Source organism: Alligator mississippiensis, chromosome 13 (genome assembly GCF_030867095.1).
Source record: "Alligator mississippiensis isolate rAllMis1 chromosome 13, rAllMis1, whole genome shotgun sequence".
NCBI classification, from domain to species: domain Eukaryota; kingdom Metazoa; phylum Chordata; order Crocodylia; family Alligatoridae; genus Alligator; species Alligator mississippiensis.
In genome coordinates, this window is record NC_081836.1 from 33,784,416 (window position 1) to 33,804,777 (window position 20,362).

A 20,362-nucleotide genomic window follows, 5' to 3' on the forward strand; every position below is an offset into this window, starting at 1 on the left:
CCAGCTTCTAATCTCCTGAGGGCCAAATGCCCTAGGTGTCACACCAGGCAAGCTGAGATCTTCCACCCCCACACTGCATCACAGGGGCATGTGAGTGGGATTCTGTCTACCCTTACACACCTGACCCAAGACTTGCCCTCAATTCTCCCTGCTGTTGCACTGCCCTGTCCCCTGGGGCAAAGGCAGGAAGTCTCAGCTGCATGAGGGAAGGGAGCCTGGAGACTCTGTCTGCTATTGCAGTCAGAGCAGTGCAAAGAACAGTGGTCAGGTGAGACCCCAGGAGCCACACATTAAACTTTCTGCCAGTTAGACATCCCTGAATTAAATTAAAAAACTCTTAATGGAGAGAAACCATGGTGAGAAAGCACTATTACATCGGCTCCTTGGAGGTGTATCTAGTACACAGAGATCTGAGAGTATATATACCAGTATATATAGTCCTTCAAATGTCAAGACTTTGTTGAATATATGGCACACCCAAATTTTCCTTCTTGCAAACTAACCCCCCCCCCCATCAGATAAAGACACATTTACATGGATGCAGCTTCTATATGGTGCATGCAAGAGCTTTTACTTTATCTCATGCTTAAGATAAAGACCATTTTTAGAAGTAATACTTTGTCCAGAAGAAAGAATTTGTCTTCTCTTCAAACTAATGCCTTAAGTGCTTCACCAGAGATACTGGAGGATCATTTTTGAAGAGGAGTGTAGAAGCATTTTCATGCATGTATTTCAATCAGGAGAAGATGGGTTGATCAGTGGACAATAAGTTAAATTGCAGATATAAAAGCCTAAGGCCAGGAGGTGAAGAAAGAAAAAAAAAGCGGGTGGTCAGGCAGGAGTCTTGTATGAAGTGGAGACACCAACAAGAAGGCATAGATTACGTAATTAAAAACAACCCCCCCCTCTCAAAAACCAGTAGAAGTGAAAAATAAGAAAATTTATATGGACCATTGGCATGGAGGAGGGCAAAAGCTTGATGCAGCAGCCAAGAGATAGCCAGTTAAATAATTTGGTGAATAGGTGGTTATAAAGATGGGAGAAAATGATAGTTTTAGCAGCAGTAGCACAGTCTGTCTGTCTAATTAGAATTCTGTATGGTCTCGAGGCGAGCAGGAGTTCAGACTCAGAATGTAGCCTTTGGCAAGTTACTTCCTTTCTTTGCATCATTTTCCTCATCTGTAAAATGCAGATAATAACACTTACCCTCCTACCTCATGGGGTGTTGTGATGATTAATTAGTTAATGTCTTTACAGTGCTTTGAATAAATGCTAAGTAATATTATTATTCATACAGTGCTCATCACCGTGTTATCTGAGCATTTTTCTCCTAGGACAGGTTGAGTCTTTTTTATTTGCTGAGCTGGTGAGTGGGGAAGAGAGTCAGATTAATATGAGGAAAGCATTATATTTTCTGGATTGGCATGAACCCGGGTTTACTCCAGACCTGAGAAATAGAAACTGGATAATGTGCTTTGGTTGATATCAGCTTAATTTATGTTTAGACTATTCTGTTTCATTAGCTTATGGGCATGTGTCAATGAAACAGGAACCTTAAATTTAAGTGGTGGGTTTTAAAAAACATTGCTTCAGTTTAGGGCTGATTAAACCCCCATGTCATGCATACACCCTGTTGACTTACCTGCCTCTCCAGCAGGGAGGGGAGGCTGAGCTGCTGGCAGGCGGAGCGGTCCCTGGCCTGCAGGGGTGGGGGGGCAGGAGTGGGGCTGGTGCTTTGCTCTGTGACAGTGGTGGACACCTCCCCCAGGTGGCACCCACCCACAGGCACCGGCTCAGGAAGTCCAAGGGGCCACCGCAGCCATGGAGGGAAGCACTGGGCCCCCGCACAGCCCAGACAGGCAGGCTCCAGTGGGGGGGAGGGGGAGGGGAGAAGAAAGATCAGGCTCACTGCTTTTCTTGGGTGGAGCCTGCTTTCCCGGGCTGCTGCCAGGTTGCGTGCAGGGCTTCCTGCAGAGCTGTGGAGCTTCATGGAGCCCAGTGCTTTGCTTTGAGGCTGTAGTGGCAGCAGACTTAAACTCCTCAAAGGAGTTTATGTTTGCTGCACCCCAAGTCATTTAAGGTGCATTATGCTGCCAAATTTCTTACAGCAGCTGGAATCAATTAATGCGCAATACACTGTTGAGGCATGCAAACACCGACACCATTAAAGGGGTGCAAAAGCATTTAGCCCACTTTAAAGTGTCATACATGCATACCTCTCATTTAATCTACACACGGCCTATGTTCCCAATATTATATTCTCAACATTTCCTCTAGTTACAGTGACTTTTCATCAGTGCAGATGTGGATGTTGACATAGTAGGCTCTCTTGTCTTCCTTGGAAAAAAAATCCAGCCTGCTCTTTTATTTCTTTCCTTTCATTCAGTGGTCTCAAAAGTCTAGACACCTAGTCTCTGCATTCACATACAGTTTCAGTATGCAATCAAGAGACCTGGGTTATTCTCTTGGCACTGCCGCAGCCTGGTTATGTATCCTTGGTTAAGATCTTAATTGTTTTTGCTTTGGTCTCCTCATTAGCCAGATGTGGATAACATTAACTTCACAGAGGTTCATTTAACCAAGTTTTGATGGTGAAAGTATTGTTCCTAGAGGGCTTTGAAATCTCTTGGATGTCAGGTGCTAAATGAATCTACAGCATGATTATGACAACAGTGTAGGGGCAGTACCTCTGGGAAAACATTCTTGAATGTAATTGATGTATTGGTGCCCTTTTCCCTCTTAGATTACTGTTAGGAACTCTTTGTTTTGGGAAACATTTATTTGTCTCAGAAAATAGGCTACTGCAGATATCCCTGCACCTCTTAGCATCTTGTTTTGCAACATAAGGCAATAATAAACTGATAAAGCTTCAGTTTAAAATTGCACAAAACTGCATAAACATTTGTGCTTCAGAATAAAAAACAAATCTTGCAGCAGCTGGGTGAGTGAGAAAGGAAGCATCCTGTCTGTCTGTAGAAGCAAAAGCGTGTTGTCTCCAAAATACTAAGTCCTAAAAATGCCACCTTAATGTGTTATTTAAAACCTAAAATTTAGGCCAGCACTTGTCTGCAGTTTGCCCTTCCAGCAGAATGATAGGGACTGTTTGCATAAGCTGAGTCACAAGTCTGTAGCCAGATACTGCAGCCTCAGTTCTCTGGACTGGCCAAGTTTTGATACAGAATCTGAGAGGTGAAAGACAGACAGAAGTCCCCTGTGACTCTTTCATGTTGCCCTGATTTCATGGCCTGATATGGCCCCCAGAACAGCTTAGAAGGGTTCTGTCCATGTTAGTCGACACACTCCCCATGCACCAAGCATAATAGGTACTGTGTGTGTGTGGCCCTTCACTCCCCATACCAAAGGGAATATTCAGACTTCCTGTTTGGAGTACTGTGGGACCTCCAGCCCAGGACAGGCTGGGTGGCTTCAGTAAAAATGTCAGTAGCATGTGGGGTGGTGGGAGGCTTTGCCTTTGGCTGTGTCAGGGCTGGGCAGTTGGGAGCCGCTGCTTTTTCCAGCCTCATGCTCTCCAGCCGGGGTATGAATGCGGCGTCCATTCAGAGGAGAGCTGTGCCTGGGTGAGGTACCCGGGGGGGCCCCACTTTTGCTGCTGCTTCTCCCTAGTCCCCCAGCTGCTCAGCTGCAGTGTGGGTGCAGCTTCTAGCTGGTGAGAAGCTGTGCCAGGGCCAAACAGCTAGAAGCTGAATACACAGAAGTGCCGCTTCTTTCTGCCCCTCCCCAACCCCCCAGGTGCAGCATGGGCACAGCTCAAAGTTGGTTAGCCAGGCAGTGACAAAGCCGTCCAGCTCCGCAGGCCAGATCTGGTGCCTTCATGAGCTGGATCTGGCCCACGGACTGTATTTTACCAGTCCCTAGGCTAAGGAGCTGAATATGACCAAGCACAGAGGAATATAGTGTACTTTATCTTACCTGAAAATGGAATCTAAAATGAAAGCTAAAAGGAAAAAAATACCCCACCCCAAAATACCTCTCTCCCATCTGATAAAAATGCATTTGAGTCTGTCTGGTATGGCATCCCATCAATGCTGTAGCAAGGGTGGGCGGGGGGTGAGCAAGGCGACTGCATTGGGTGCTGAAGTGAAGGGGCACCAAGAGGCACTGCCCAGCCGTGATGGGGCACAGGATGGAACCACAAGTGGCTCATTCGGGGGAGTGCAGGGATGGGGGGAGGGTGTCTCCCACCACTGCATGCACTCCCAGGCAAGCATGGGGGTGGTGCCCCCTGGATCTGTGTGTGGGGTGAGGGCGGGCTGCTGCTGTGGGCTTTGCCCTGGGTGCCCAATTTAGTTGCTATGGCACTGCATCCCATAAAGATAACCCCTGTTTGTGGCTGATCACCATTATGTGGCTATACCTTATACACACAAAATCTTATGCTACTACTTTGGCGCTAAGCAGTGGCACAGAATGAACATTTCATTTCCAAATTGGGCCTGTACTAGGGACAAGAGGCTATAGATAAGGAAGATACTTAGAAAAGTGTAGTTTCTTGTGGTAGAAGGTGTTCGGTGAAACACAACGATTCTACCATCACAGTAAAGTTAATGAAGGAAATTGTACAAAATCTCTGAGCTGATTCCTGAATTTCCAGCTTTCTCTCTGACATTGCAAGGAAAACATTGTTTCCCCAATTCATCGTTCTTTTCTTTTGTGAACACCCTGGTTTGGGAAGGATTTTGTTTTTACACTAATTATGAGGCCCAACTAGTTTGCCGTTACCCTTCCAAGAAGGGGAGGAAGTTGGATGCATTTGGTTGTGAAATCAATCAACTAATTTGAGGCCAATGCCACAGTCAGGTTATTAAGCAACATGCAGGACGCCTTGGATAATCAGTTGATTGTGAATACTGGTCCAATGTGGGTAGATGTCTGATTCTTTGGGTAAAATGTGTTGTTTTTATTATCCTTACCTAGGGAGAGCAAACAGCAACTCTCTAGAAATGATACTGTTATGTTAAAGAAGCCCAGCATATTGGCATTAGACTGAAAGTTTAATGCTACAGTTACTGTTATTTATCTATGTTTGAGCATTTTTTTTGAGGGCAGGGTGCAAGAATTGGGGCATTTATAAATGTTCATGTGATGCACTTCAGGCTTTCTTCTGAAATTTTATATCTGCTGCAAGCCCGTGGCAGATTGGCAGGAAAACTGGATATGTTGGGACTGTTTGCATCATTTTAGCCTTATTCTCAGTTACATGATTTAATTAGGAGTTTAATCATTTTTTGAGGCTAGCTCCAGAGTAGCTAGATAAAGCTCCTTTAATAGTTAGCATTAGCTTGCTTAAGCTGCTGCACAAAAGTAAACCTCAGAAGCATTTCTGAAATATTTCCCTTTGTAGACAAGAGAAAGAACATAAAAAAATCAGTTATATAAAAAGGATAAAATACATCTAATATAAAACTGACAATGGTCCTTGGAGGAGAAGGCTACTGTTGGCATTCAGCAAATTTAAAGCATAAGCTTTATTGTTGTTACCTTTATAAAGTATAGAAAAAGCTTAAACACATAAAAAGATGCACAAACACTACTCTATAGCATAGCTGTCAAAAACCAAAGCACTGGAGGTTTAGAGTTTTTCATAACTTGAATACAATAATCTTAATTTTAAAATGAAAATGTTCAGCTTGCGGCAACTTACATAGCAGCATTTCTAATGTTTTTTAAACAGCTATTAATGTAGTCAAGCTGTGTTTTTTCTTCTTCTGTGTGTAATCATCTGCTCAGTGGTGCACTCTATAACTAGTAGCAGGAGACAGAGGAGTGGCCTGCTGTGATTGATGGGGCGAGGCCTAGCAAACTGAAAGAGTCCCATCTGGATTAGGTTTTGGGAGCAGTCAGATGTTGAGTGGGAGGTCAGTAAGGCTTGCAATAGCTCCCCCTCCTTCAACACCCCTATCATCCACACTCATACACACATTACATAGCTCACGCCCTCATCGATAATTGATGCTTGCTTTGGGCAGATGCTGCATGGCCTGGGACTAAAGCAGCTGCTAAGTTTATGGAGGATAAAGGGAGCAGGATGGTACAGCAGGTATTTTCACTTTTATTTTCACTTGAAACTGATTTTAGTGAAGCAGGGGCATTTCTTATATTCAGCTGTACCACTGCATGCAAGCCTCTTCTAATATGTATTTTGCTGCTGCTTAAGTCATTCTGAGGGAAGCAGAACTGCAGCAGTGATTATATGTCTCTGCTGTGCTTGATATGTCTAACTGAGCCGTTCTTATAACCAGCAGGTTTACAGAGTAATTTTGCATTTTTCTTCTTTGTTTCCATGCCCTGAGGATATGGTGCAGTTTGGCTCATTTAACTACAGTATGAGAGGCTTTCTCTGAATGTGAAATATTTCTTGCCAAAGAAACAACACACAACAAAACTAAAATAGAATAAAGCAAACAATAAACTGTTAGTTAGAGTTAAAATGCAGGCAACCATAAAGGTTTTCATTGAATAAATACAGTTTTATGCTGCAAAAGTGTGTTTAAGAAAAGGAACACTGCATAAGTAATATTTTCTTTGCTTTGTGTCTTTTGTGTATAAACATAACAAGCCTGCTTTATTATGTTTTGACACTTTTCAAGCATTTCTTAATTATACAAGCATCTCTGAACAAAAGAAGGTGCTGAAAAAGAATGTTGAGATTTTGAGGTATTCAATAGGAGTATTTAAAATTCTGATCTTTTCTTTAAGTGGAAGAGTCTATAGGATCTATAAAAAGCATTCACTTACCTATATCATCCTGAGGCATTTTTGTTCTGTAGAGTTCAGCATTTAAGCAGACAGCAATAAACTGGATTTTATACACTGCCACGTAAAGCATATTTTGAGTTGAAATGTGGTTTTCATTAAATTTCAGGCCAAAACATTTAGCAGAGCCTGATTGTCTGCCATCCTTTGTTCTTTTGTTGCCAACAACTACTTTATTAAACCACACACAAAAAATTAGTATTAAGCGGTCATGTAAACTTAAAAAAGCAAAGAGGATTGGAGTGAAGTTTGAAAGAACAACTTCTGTCTACCCTCTTGAGCCTAGGTAGAGTTGCACAATGCCTGTGTGCCCACTGTTCCAGAACTTAACCTCCTGGGTTAAGTTATGAATGGGTTTTTCTGTCACTTTAGAGATTATTTCATACACTTAATGTTACTTCATTTTTTTCTCTTAAGCAATTCAGTTCATTTTGTTTTAAATACATATTATTTAAAATTGCACAGTTACTATCTGAAACTAGGGGAAAGCTAAGACTATCCTCTGAAACTTAGTTGGGGTTCATGGTTTGCTACTCAAACCATGATGTGTAAGGATCTGTTCATTACCACTGCATAAATTCAGCTCATAAACAGTAATCAATTTATGAAGAACATACCTTTGTATTAAGGAACATGTTTAGCTATGAGGCATGTGTTTAATATGAAATGCATTACTGATATGTTCTTTGAATATTCATGTGTTCATTTTGGATCAAAATGTATAGATTGCATTAAATCATTTTTAAAAATCTAAATTAGAAGCTTCAGTTATAATGGCATGTGCCACAGCTAGTTTTAAAGTGGTACTATGTCAGAACTAATACTATTTTTATGTTAAGCGCCTGGTAGACAGAAGTACACTTTTTCATTTCTTTATTTTCCAGCAACCACATTTTAGTGTATTTAAAAAAAAAGCAGAAATAAATAATAACTCTTAACGAAAGAATGAGACCTGGGCTGATAACCTTGTATGCCAAGTTTCCAGAACAAGCATATTTATATGGCTATGCTATAAACCGCTGGGTACATAGGGTATATATTGGAAATGCTGACCCTTTATTATTTCCTTATTTATTACTAATACCGTTTTAAGAAGGGAACCCAAACTTCATCTTAACGAATCTAATGACTGAAATGTAATAGCGTCAACAGTGCTAAGGTGCTGTAATTTTCATTACATGTGCTCTTGCTTTACTGTAGTGCTGAAGTGAAATGTTTGAAGTCGCTAGTAAGAAATCATATAAAAACTCAGTGCTCTTAATTAAATATTAGCTGTAATTAGCACTAAGTGTGAATGCTAAGAATATTAATTAGGGTCTCATGGAACTGCTGTCAATGTTAATGAGAAACAGTGGGGGTCTCAGCAACATCTGTTTTAGAACTCAAGGTAGTATAAAAAGCTTTAGATCAAATGCACCTGGACATTAGCTGTTGGTCCCTTTGTTGCCATTATTGTTCTTTTTTAACATCTGCTGACTCTGTCATGTCTAACAACTGACATGAAGAAACAGCTTATAGACCAGCTACTGTTCTTCAGAACCAGTACAGTCATCATTATTTTGAGGTGGAATATACATTTGCTGATGCCAGTTTCTTCCACATAATAAAGTCTGTCCTAGCATATGAAATGTTTGCATTTTCAGTATTTTGAAATACCCCAACTTCAGCTCCAATTTGAGTAATTTGAAAACATTAAAATTTTCTCAATAATAGCTAATAGTTGGTAAGCGCATGTGGAGTCCATTCATTGGTGCATTTTAGTATGTGTGGTTTATTATTTTTCATTTACAAAAACACTAGTTTATATTAATAACAGATGATTAAGTAAGAAAAAAATCAAAGGAAAGCATGAGCAGATGTACATCTTTCCTAAACAGCATGTAGAATGTATATTTTCCTTTATTTTTTTTAATTTAAGTTCTGAAAGTTTCTCAGTATAGCAACACAACTTTCCATTTTTGTTTGCACTTGTAATAACAGCATAGTATATTTTTTACTTTCAAAGCATCATACAGATATGAATTAATCTTACAAGAGAACCCTGAAAAGTAGGAAAATGTCATTATTTTCATTTTTAAAATAGTGAAATGAAGCAGAAAGTATAAATAACTTGCCCGGGGCCACACTAACATACTGGTGAAGACAGGATTAAAATTCAGGAGTTCCTAGCATCATGCTTAATCCATTAAAATGCCAAGACTTTTTCTTAGGAGAAGCATACTTTCCCCCTCTGAATCTACCAAGTACCCAGCGGCTGTGGTAGTGCGCTGATTAGAAAATCTTCAAAGCTTCTGAGTTTGGGCTCAATTTAAACAAGCAGTTCCTCATTTAGATGTTTATTTCAATTAGCTGAAACTGGCTGGAGATCTTAGGTGTGAAATATCACATAAATTCCTTTACACTTCAGGCCTTGGCTTAAACTAGGAAATGTAAGGAAAACCAAAATGAAAATGTGTGTGCGCCTACTCTCGCCCTTTTGGTGGGAAGGTAGTTACATATTTCAGAACATAATTACAAGTTGGGTTTCATGTTAGTTTTGAGGCTGGTGACCATGTTGTGCTAGGAAAGGTTTAGTACTTTGCACATCAGTTAGCATATCCTTTGCATTGAGCAAAGGGCTTGCGATCTGTGTTGCTATTCTTTCCCACTTGCTACTGTGATACAGTAGTCACCATAGTGTATCCTGACACTGCCATCTTTGGCATCAAGATTTGTGCATCTCTTAAATGCACAAGCATGTCTTGTTAAAGGTTTTCTTCCCTAGCCTCAAGTTGTCATATCATTATGGTCAAAAAGTTTAGGCAGAGACTATTACAAATACTTATGTTAAATACTTATGATTTGTGAACGTTTTTGACATATGCTTGCCCCTGTGGGATTATATCAAAGCTAAAGATGAATCTAATTGCCCATGCAAGATATAAGATGCCTCCATTTGGTCTTTTACTTGTAAGATCTTATTTTTAATACATAAAAGTAAAATCATAATTAGCAAAATGATATGATAGTTTAAGGTCTTGCATATATTTTCTGCAATATTACCATATCATTTTTTTCAGTGTTTTCCTCAAATGGGTTTTAAGTTGGGGCCTTTATAGTTCTGTATTTTGATATTGTGGTTGTAAGATTGAATTGAATCATTATATTATATCCTTGCACTGTAGGTACAGGATAAACTTTTATTTAATAGTTCTGTTTTAATAGTTTTAGATTAATAATTGTTTACTAATCCAAAATAGTACTCTGTATCTCAGATAGCATCATTTTTTACAGATACTTAGAATTCTGTTAACAGGGTGTGTCATCTATTCCCATTCATTGATTTGTATTTTAGGTTGGGTATATCTGTTCTGAAAATTAGAAAATGATGAAGCAGTATGCACACACAGACTAAATGCTGTCACTGTTTTGGAACAAGTGGATTTATATTTTGCTGGTTTTATAGCGGTTATATTTTTGAGTTAAAGCTGTGAAAGATGTGGACTCGAATTTACTAATTTACATACTTATTCTTCTTTCTAGTGGCACATTTAAGACTTACTGGGGCACTGGGCAAACAGAAAATCGGACCTCCTCCCTCCCCCCCCCCCCCGCCATCAGGCAAGGGCAAGTTCCTTCTGTGCCTGCCAGGGGTCTATGGCTGGGCCTGCCTAGCCTCCTTGGTGTGTCTGGGGCAAGCCAGGGGGCACAAGAGCCCCTCTGCCCAGTGGGTGTCACACAGCCAGAGCTGCAGTCTCCCAGCTCTGCAGGATGGGCTGGGACCAGGGCAAGCTGGCGGGATGGGCATGAGCTCTGCCCAGGGCTGCTCACTTGCCCCTCTGCCAACCCCTCTGCTGGCCTGGGTGGGGCAGGGCTGTCCCAATCTGCTCCAGGGGCTCTGGTGCTGGTGGCCTCCCACAGATGGCAGGGACCGGCAGTGGGACTGCCCAGGGGGTCTTCTGGCAGCAGATGGCCCCAGAAAGCTGCTGCTGCCTGCCAGGAGCCCCATGACCATCCCTAACCCCTGGTCCCTGCCTGGCCAAAGGGGAGGAGGCACACACTGCCCACAGCCAGGATGCCCACCTGGGCTGTGCTGCCCCTGGTGCCCCAGGGAGCCCCTATATTGGCAGGAGCTCTGCAGGCCCATGCATTATTCTGCCCCTGCCTCATTCTTTTCTCTTGGGTTTTCAGTTTTTTTGGACTTCCTTGGTACCCAGAAGGTCTCACTGTGATGTCAAAATAGCTTCTTAAGCCTAACAGCCCACAAGGCTAGTATGGTTAAGGCACAGCAGTTTCCATGCCCAATAACACATAAGGGCAAACATTAGATCTGGCTGCCTTTGACTCCCCAGCCTGAATGATTAGGCATCTGTTTCCAGTTGGGTTGACTGGGAGGATGGTTTTGATAGGAGTCTGAGGTGAGGCTTTGAACTAGTGGCTGGTGGAGCCATTGCAGGACATCCTGTCCAGCCACTATGCTCCTTCAGTGCTGTGTTGGAAACTGTGTGATTTCACTTTTCTAAGACTAGGTTTTTAACAGCGGGGATAAACAGAGTTAAATCAGAAAGGATACACCTTTCATGGGAAAGAAACTTAGCCTATCTACAGATCTTGCAGAGTTTCTTCATTTTAAAAATTATTTTCTCTTATTCCGGTCTTATCTTTTGTATCTTTTCAGGGTAATCAGGAAGCTACAGCACCTCCTGACACAATGGCGCAGCCTTATGCCTCAGCCCAGTTTGCTCCACCTCAGAATGGTATCCCTGCAGAATACACAGCCCCACACCCGCATCCCGCTCCAGACTACACAGGCCAGACCACTGTTCCAGAGCACACGTTAAACATGTACCCTCCTGCTCAGACACATTCTGAACAGAGTGCAGCTGACACAAATGCACAAACTGTCTCCGGCACAGCTACAGTAAGTTCAAGTTTCATCTATTTTAAAACCATGTATCTCAAGTTACAAATGTGCTTGTGGATAACAACCAGCTCATCTGTTGTGTTAAACAGTTTAAAACTTGGATGGTATGTGGAATATTCAATAATAAAGGGTCCAAAATAGGCCCATTTTTTTTCCTTTGAACTTTGAGGATACTATTTGTTTAATTGTGATGCCTCTAATGAAGGGCTCTATGGCATTTGCTGGGACGTATCCAAAATCTTTTTATTCTGGAGTGTTCAAATATACAAGATTATAAATAAGCAGCACACAGGTGAATAACTGTATAAAGTTTAACCCGTTTAGAATTCGGTAAATGCTGTTAAAATATTCTTAAATATTTACTTGAAGTAAAACCATTAATTTGTTTTGTTTATATGACCTGCTTTTATTCATTTGTCACAAGCATTTCTTTAATTAAACTTTATTCTCAGGAATGTTCACTTAATGGGATAATGTGGCAAATATTTGAGAATCTATGTATTTGCAAGTGACTACTCAAAATGGGAGTTGGCAACATCACAAAAAATATTTATGTAGCCATGTTGAAATCAGTATACCAATCTGGAGTTCATGAAATCATGGAGCAAAACAACATTGCATGACTCACCTGTCCAGTCTGTGCAAATAACAGATTGTTAACAGTGAATGCACACGTGATAGTGTGTGAATACATCATGTTTTGAATTGTGAGTATGCGGGGGAAAATATAGTTTCTAAAATACGTTTTACTGCTTTGCAGAATTGTAATGAATGTAATTTTAAATGGCGATCAATGTTTGGTGCCGAAAACTCACTTTTTGAAAGTCAGAATCCACTAATGTGCTGATCAAACTGATCACCCAAAGGTTGAATTTCTCAAAATCACTCATTTTTGAAATCCTAAACCAAATTCAAATCATTATAATGTTGGATTATTGAGGGCACAGTTTAGCAGATATCACAACTGTGAGCCTCATTTGTTATTCTCTGCATGTCTTTGTTTAGGGCAAAGTGATTCTAACAATGTCTTCCTCAAAATATCTCATCCTTGAATAACAGTTAATGTTGCTAAGGCACTCTCTCTAGGCTGTGGGAAGGTGAGAGTATTTCCCACAGAAACTAAAAGAAAAGCCTTGTTGATGGGGAAAATTTCACCCACCCTGTCCTATCTTACAACTGTCTGTCTTAAGGTGTTTAATATCTTTATCATATAATATCTTTTATATTAATTTAAGAACGAAGCTAATATGATGGAGAATGAGAATCAACATGTCATATATAACATAGGGAACACAGGAACTGCCATAATATAGTAGGCTAGTGGTCTACCCAGGTCACCGCCATATATGTTATGTCATTGGCCAATATCATGTATTTTTGAGCAATACTAAGAAACCATGTAACACGGGTTCTCAAACTGTGGGTCACAGGGGGTATGTGCGGCAGCTCAGGGAAGCGGCGTGTGGTGGTGGTGTAGAGTGGTGGATGGCAGTGGCGGCTGCCGTGTGCAAGCTCCCCTTCTCCTGCCACCGCCATCCAGCACTCGGGGTCACAGTATCACAAAGTTTGAGAGCCCCTGCCATAATGGATGATTATGACAGAATCTGCTTGTATAAGAAACTCTTCTCGTAGTGGCTGGAAGAAATTCATCAGTTTCAAAACTGCAGCTAAATCACATGTCTTATACTCACAAATATTGGTATTTCTTTTCTTTTCAAAAATCAAATATTTTGCTTATAATATGACAATGAACATTCTCCTTTCATAACATCCAGTCTTTTGAGGCCTCTGCATGCAAAGATTTCTTGTGGCAATTAATTTCTCCGTTTAGGATTGGCAGAGTATAGTGTTTTCTGTTATCAGTTTATCATGTTTCATGTCTTTCAATATCATTAAGCATCCCCTTGTTCTTGAATTATAAAAAAGGTTAAGTAGAGGAATATTCTGTGTACCTGCATCATACCATTCATTAATTGGTATACCTCTGTAATATCCCCCTTTTTCATCTCTTCATTAAGGCAAACAGTCTCTCTCTTAAAAGCTTTTCTCTGCTTTCCATGCATCTAGTAGTTTTTGTCACCTGTTTCTGGATACATTTAGTTTCTTCTACAGTGCTCAAAACTGAACACAGTATTCCAGATAAGATTATACAATGATTTATAAAATAGCATAATTTTTCTGTCATTTCTGTCCCTTTCCTCATATATTCTCCCGCTTGGTTTATTGTCTTGATCATTGCAGCACCTCACGTTGTTCACAATGAAAACTTAGTTCTTCCATTTGTTTGGAACTCTAGGGCTTATATCATTCAGCCCTAAGGTGAAATCCTGGCCCTGTTCAAGTCATTGGCAGAACTCCCACTGATTTCACTGGAGCCAGTACTTCGTCCTTACTGACCTGTTCTGAAATGTATCATTGTGTTCCACTACCTCTTTTTTGATGCCTCATTCTGGAAAACATCTAGCCTTTTTTGTCAAAAAAAGAACAGAGGAGGGATAGGCATTTCCCCAATATCTTGATTGAAGGCAGATGAAAGGAACTCATTTGCCTAGACTGCAGTTGCTCCTTTTAATCTTTGCTGCAGCAGATCCAGTGACTCCTTTAATGGTTTCCTGGTTCTGATAAACTTATGCACTTCCATGTTGCTTGTTTTATGTGTCTGGCTATCTGCTCTTCATATTCCTTCTCAGCTCTCCTAATTTCCTTCCTATAGCTGTTTGTTTTGACATAGACTACATTTCTATCTCTGGAGAATAACAGTATGACTCAAATAACCTCTTGTACTTTGCCAAATTACCATACTTGTAGAGTTCATTTTATTATGGATCTTTGCTTCCCTTTCTGCTTCCTTCCTTATGGAGGAATCTACATATCTTCTTTGTTGAAGTAGCTTCATGCTGTGTGTAAAGATGTTAATTTCTTTGGTTTTGACCTTAGGGTTTTCTTGAGGAGCTACCACATTTTTCTTAAATCGTTTTCTGAATTTTGATGTCACTGTGAAAGTTGTTGGTATAAGCACTTCCTGAAAGTAATAATAGGCAACAGTCGGTCCTCTGGATCATGGTCTATGCATAAGAGGTCTAGTCAGGTGCCTGATGAATCTGCTTGTGGGTGATAAGCCCAATTCAAGAGTGACAGAGCTTGTTACAAGTTTCACTAATTCATGGAATAACAAATAGAGATTTACAGTTAGCAAATTCCCTAAGGATTTGCATTACCTACCTGTAATAGGGGACCCTATTCATGTTACAGGGGAAGAGATGAGAGACAAGAAGAACCTGAAAGGCCCCTTCAAAACTAGGGTATGGGGGGAGGTTGCCCTGATTCGGGCAAGGACCTAAGAGGGAACTAGACTCCCAAGAGATCCATGGTGTTGTAAACCAAAAAAAGACAGTTACTTGCATCTGGAGGCAGTCCTGGGGAGGGGGCACCTAGGGCTACAGAAGTCCCAGCTGCTAGGGTAAGCACCTTGCCTAGCTATTGAGAGGAAGCTACAGGCTGCAAGCGGAAGCAGGGACATTCGAACAAGAAACGGCTGACTCTGAATTTGCCTTTGTTAGGTGCCCTAAAATGAGATAATAGGAAGCCCCTGCACTGGAGTTGGGCAACAAAAATTGGCTGACTGACATGGGAGGGGCTGGCCTGCATTTATAGGCATGCCTCCAGGTTAGAGAGTCATTGTGGCCCTGATTGGAGAAGACCAGAACTCGCCTGCAAAAGACAGGTGGAACTTGAATCCAAGAGAGGAGGAACATCTGGCTGCTGGTGGGTGCATCCAGCAGGGTGAGGACTTGACTGAGGACTGTTAGTTCTCACCTGTCAGGGGAAAGGAGGGAGGGTTGAGATTTTTGTTGAGGACTGTTTTGGTACCAAGGGGGCTTATTCCACCCCCCTCCCCTTTATAACCACCAGAGGCCCAGGATGCAGCTGAGAGGGGTGGTTTAGGAAGTCATATAGCAGCATGTTCTACAATGCTGTGATGTTTCTTTCTGTTTTTTTTCTGCAAGGATTGAGCTGGAGTAGAGAGGGGCTAAAGCCACAAGGCTGCAGCCTGGATCAAGAAAGGAGGAGTCTGATGAGCTAATACTCAAGGAGGTGAGGCTAAAGCCAGGGCCCAGGAAAGGGACCCATGGACTGAAACAAGGATGGTGAGGAAGCCCAGTAAACAGAGACTAAGTAAAACCTGAGGCATGGGCATAGCTATGAGGGTGGCTGGAGGCCATGATTATTGGCCTTAAGGCAGCTAGGGCCTGTAGGTCCATGACTAGAGCTAGTAGAGCAAGGGAGATGGAGGTAACACTAGAGACTTATCCAGGTTGGGGGACAGTACTACCGGACTCTCCTTTTTAAGATGGGACAAACTTCCCATATACAAGGTGTGGCAAGCAAGTGTAGAAAGGGGAGAGGATCAGAAGGGATCTGGGGAGTGAAGGACTAGCTCACAGGCAAGACTGTCATGACCACACTTTGGTTGGGCTGTGTCACACTAACATAGCCCCAATGTGGAAAATGTTTCTTAACTGCCAAGAAGTCTTCTAGGACTTTGAAGTCAGACTTTATTTGTTCAAATCATAATGGGTTTCCTGTTCTGAAATCAGTTACAGTTGGCCTTGTAATTTTTTTCTGTTTTATGGCTTCCCATCATGCTTGTTAACATATGCTAAAAACATTATAAAGAAATACATGCAGATGGACCTATTATCCAGGTAAAGTCTAGAGTTTTGAGATAGTCTTTGTGAAATTATCATCAGGGTCTAGCTGTGGACATTTCTTTATGGGACAGAGTTTTAATAGGACATGTTTTGACCAAGATACAACAATAATATTACTGTTCTAAATACTTGCATCTGAAGGAGAATATGCCTATGTATATTTTGACCGCTAGCTAATATTTTGGACAGTGAATTTCTGGACTATTGGAATGTCAGGGGAATTATGTGGAATTGATGCAATGCCTTTGGGTTTGAGTCAAAGATGTTCATCTACATTAAGCTGAATCATGCAGTATGATAATGAACTTTGTAAAAAATCAATTCATTATGTAGAATTTTCTAGAAATAAAAATGGGACACTTGGTAAACAACTAGTGGGGAGAAGCATAAACTGTATTGGAATTGTTTCACTAATAATTCTAATTCATATGGATATCCACGTGCATTTGATGCCATACAGGCACCTAAAAATACAATTAGAACATAATAAAATACAATTTAGAACATAAAGCTCATAAAATATCAAAAGAATTTTTATTTGTGGAAGTGCTGACGAGAAATGCCCCACTTTGCTCCACCGAGAAATGATATGTGCCAAATTTCAAATATATTCTCTAAATTAATCTTCCCTCTGGCTTTCTCAGTACATTCCAGCTTACATATTTTTGTCTGTTACAATGTTGCCTACTTTGGTGGAACTTTTCTTATTTTGTTTCTTGTAAAACACCACGCTCAATACTAGTAAGGGAGTTAATGCTTGGTGCAAGTGAGTGAAATTTCTTTTGGGTCATTTTATTAAAATAGTCAGTGAAATACTGGTCCCACTGAAGTCATTAGGAACACATCCACTAATATCAGTTAAGTCAGGACTTTACTTATCAGCTTTATTGCATATTTGCAAATGTTATTAATAGTAAATCTGAAAATTCAAGTTCTTTATGAACTCCAGAAGTTTCTATATATTAGTGTTATTTTCCTAACAAACTGGGTATAAAATGTACCAAGCCAGAGTGGTAATGGTTTAAAATCTCCTTGAATTGCTGTGAGACATGAATGAATCCAGCCATAGGTGATATGACTGACAGAAATGCAGATAAAAACCACATATAAAGTCGATGCATTTTTTTCTTCAAGAAAAACATCTTTCTTCAGTATGACTTGTAAGTAATGGACCCTTTTTCTCTTCTACCTTGTGCTTTTTACAGTAACTATACAGTGTGCACCAGCTCCTTATATTTTGTTCTCTCCTAACTCCAGTAGCTGAGTCCAAATTATAATGCATTGGCGATTTTCCCCCTTGCTTCTTGCTCCTTACTTTCTTGAAGTCTCCTTTTTGTTTTGGTATCTTTGAAACTGTGCATGTTGATGAGTGTATCTGAACTGCTTTTTCAACAAAGAGACCATTTTCTTTAGATACAGTTTTGATTCTGCGGAGTTTGTCTGTTTTGTCTGATTGCCAGTAAGGTTCCACACCTCTTGGGCTTTTATTTTGGACTCCTTGTTAGTAAAGAAATCATATGTTCACTGGTTATTTTGCACAAATACATTGCTAATCCCTTCTGTACAGTCAAAGATATTGTACTTGCTGGCTTATTTTAGGGAGTCTGATAGCGCAGTGCTTATCCATGTCAGTGATTCTTTGCTATTTGAGCATGGTTCCAGTGACTTCAGTGAGCAATATTTATAGAAGTGAGGGACACAGGGCTGGAAACTGTTGGAAAGTAACACAAGTGTCTTACCTACACATGCGCATGCGCGCACACACCCGCACACACCCACACGGAGCTGGGAGCTCCAATCTGCTGACAGGGCTTCCAGCTAAGGGGCCCCTGGCCACACACCTTAATGGCATGATAGGAACCAACTACAAAGTTATTCCACATATTTTGTGGAATACTTTGTATCTTATTTTTCTTTTATTAATGTCGTTAATTGATTGAACATGTGGCTGGGTGACCATTTAATCATGCCTTAAGTGTAACATGTAGAAGTGGTCTTAGAGTCGCATATATTTATTAACATATTATCAAGCATACATTTCATCTTGTTGCATATTATGTTGTCTGTGTCTTCATCTGTTTAGATACACACACCTGCTTAATTTTCCGCATATGAGTAGTCCTATTAAAATTGATTTTATATGTGCAATCAATGAGACTTCAGATACGTAAATTAGGCAGTCGCATAAGCAGTAGTAGAGTCTGGGCTTGCCCTCTAAGCTTTTCATGACACAAAGTTTTTGGGAGTTCTCTGGCACAAATTGTGCTATTAGTAAATAAGCAAAAATAACAAATCCTTCCCCTAGAAATGGAGGGATTGAAAGACGAGAAAACCAAAAGGGAGTATTTTCATTTCTTTTATTTTTCAATCTGATTCTAATGCTTGAATATTATTCTGAAAACTGTATATACTTTGAGAAAAAATTTAAAACAATATTTTAGTTTGCAATTTTTTTGGAATAAAGTCACACTCCAATTAGGGTTTATTCACATAGTCTACCAAATTTCATCCTTGAAGGGACTTATCATATTCCTTGAATTATGCTTACTGGCAACACTCTGTTCTAGGGTCGTTATTCATGACTTTTCTCAACTTTGGTGGGAATTTTCCACTCACATTTTAAAGGCATGCTTTGACTCTAATTCTATGAAGTACAGCGAGTGATAGTATAAACAATTAGTGCTCAAACTTATTACATTTATCATCAATTTACAAATATTTCCATTATAAAAATATGGAATATTGCAATCAAAGTAAAGATGTGGCAAACCTCTAGGTGTTGTATAGGGCATGAACAAGTATTTAAATGACCTGATGTAGGTTAGGTGGCTTACTTTGAGAGGCCTAAACCTGAGCTGGGTTCTGCTGCCTAAAGGTGTTTGTGCAGGTGCCCCAAGGTAAGTAAATCAGGGAGGATGAGCAGGGGAAGACGCTGGTGAGGGCTGGCAAGATGGGAGGGGACTGGCAAGTTTTGCGGGGTGGGGTGGCTGCTCAGTCCAGGGGTGCGCTGGTCAGGGGAGTAAAAATATCCTGGTCGGGGTAAGGGGGGTTAGAACAGCACAGTGCTGGCTGAGGACATTTGTAGGTGTTGGTTGAGCTGGTTTAGCCGATGATGATCTAAAGTTAGCTTTTGTTGGATGAGAACTAACTTTAAACTGGGCACACCATTTGTAGGGCAGTTTAAGGCCTGTGAATGTTTCCATTTTTACTCATTTAGATCACCCTAAGATCAGTTACCCATAATGTCCTATTAAAGTGAACTTGGATAAACACCCTTCTCTAAATTTAATTTCATTCTGCACTAGTGAAACCAAGGTGTCATTCTGCATGCGTTTTACTTGGGGCTATGATATCATCAGATTTTACAGGCTAAGCAGCATTTGATCACATCTGCACTTGAAGAGGAGCTATTCAGGGAGAAGGCAGCGCTTAAGGAAGTAGTGTTGGTGATTCAGTGCGTGGCCCTCTTTCCTCTGAGTCAGTTCAGAATCAATACTCAGCCTGTTGTTAAGGGATACTGTTTTCTTGGGGCCCTTTAGGAGAGATGTAATGCACAAGTCCTGGCCCCTTGTGATTATTAGATAATTCGGCACTTTTTACAAGAGACTGAATGTTAAACCCAGTGCTGTGGCTAAATTTCAGCTTGGTTAATTGCATTCAGGATGTCTAAAATCTTCTAGCTTCAGAAGAATATAATAATTTTCTCCTCTGATTTCAACCGATATAGGTACTGCTGTTTTCTGTTATATTTACTTTTTCTCCTTAAAAGTGGCTGAATTCTATCAGGATTGATGTCTTTTATTTTGGTTTGTACCAGGCACACTGCAAAGCCCATTTGTTTAAGCGGGCATTTGGGAAAGGCTAAGAATGGTGCAGGGTCAGTGTGAGAGACTGATTTCAGTTTTAATGTTTTGCCCAGTTCTTCAGGGAAGAGAGAGAGGGCTGTGGGTTGTGTTAGTTTTGCATCTTTTAT

The 20,362-nt window shown here is 40.7% G+C and overlaps 1 protein-coding gene and 1 long non-coding RNA gene across 36 annotated transcripts in view; one reads left to right on the forward strand and one right to left on the reverse strand.

Annotated features, from left to right (window-relative positions):
• The window catches only part of LOC109284511 (uncharacterized), a 61,387-nt gene extending 54,467 nt beyond the window's left edge, over positions 1-6,920 (reverse strand). Inside the window, exon 1 of the long non-coding RNA XR_002091992.2 lies at positions 6,757-6,920. This is a non-coding gene — a long non-coding RNA (uncharacterized LOC109284511). The remainder of the gene's footprint in view (positions 1-6,756) is intronic.
• RBFOX1 (RNA binding fox-1 homolog 1) overlaps positions 1-20,362 on the forward strand; it is a 1,765,957-nt gene that overhangs the window by 1,514,587 nt on the left and 231,008 nt on the right. For 30 of the 35 annotated variants that reach the window (XM_059716749.1, XM_059716748.1, XM_059716737.1 and 27 more), the window contains one exon: positions 11,432-11,674. The exons of 1 other annotated variant lie outside the window; for it this stretch is intronic. In XM_059716749.1, coding sequence (XP_059572732.1) covers positions 11,432-11,674 — 243 coding nt within the window. Of the gene's footprint in view, positions 1-5,860; positions 6,059-11,431; positions 11,675-20,362 lie in introns of those variants that run through there. 4 more of the 35 variants (XM_059716765.1, XM_059716757.1, XM_059716764.1 and 1 more) reach the window with 4 other exon arrangements.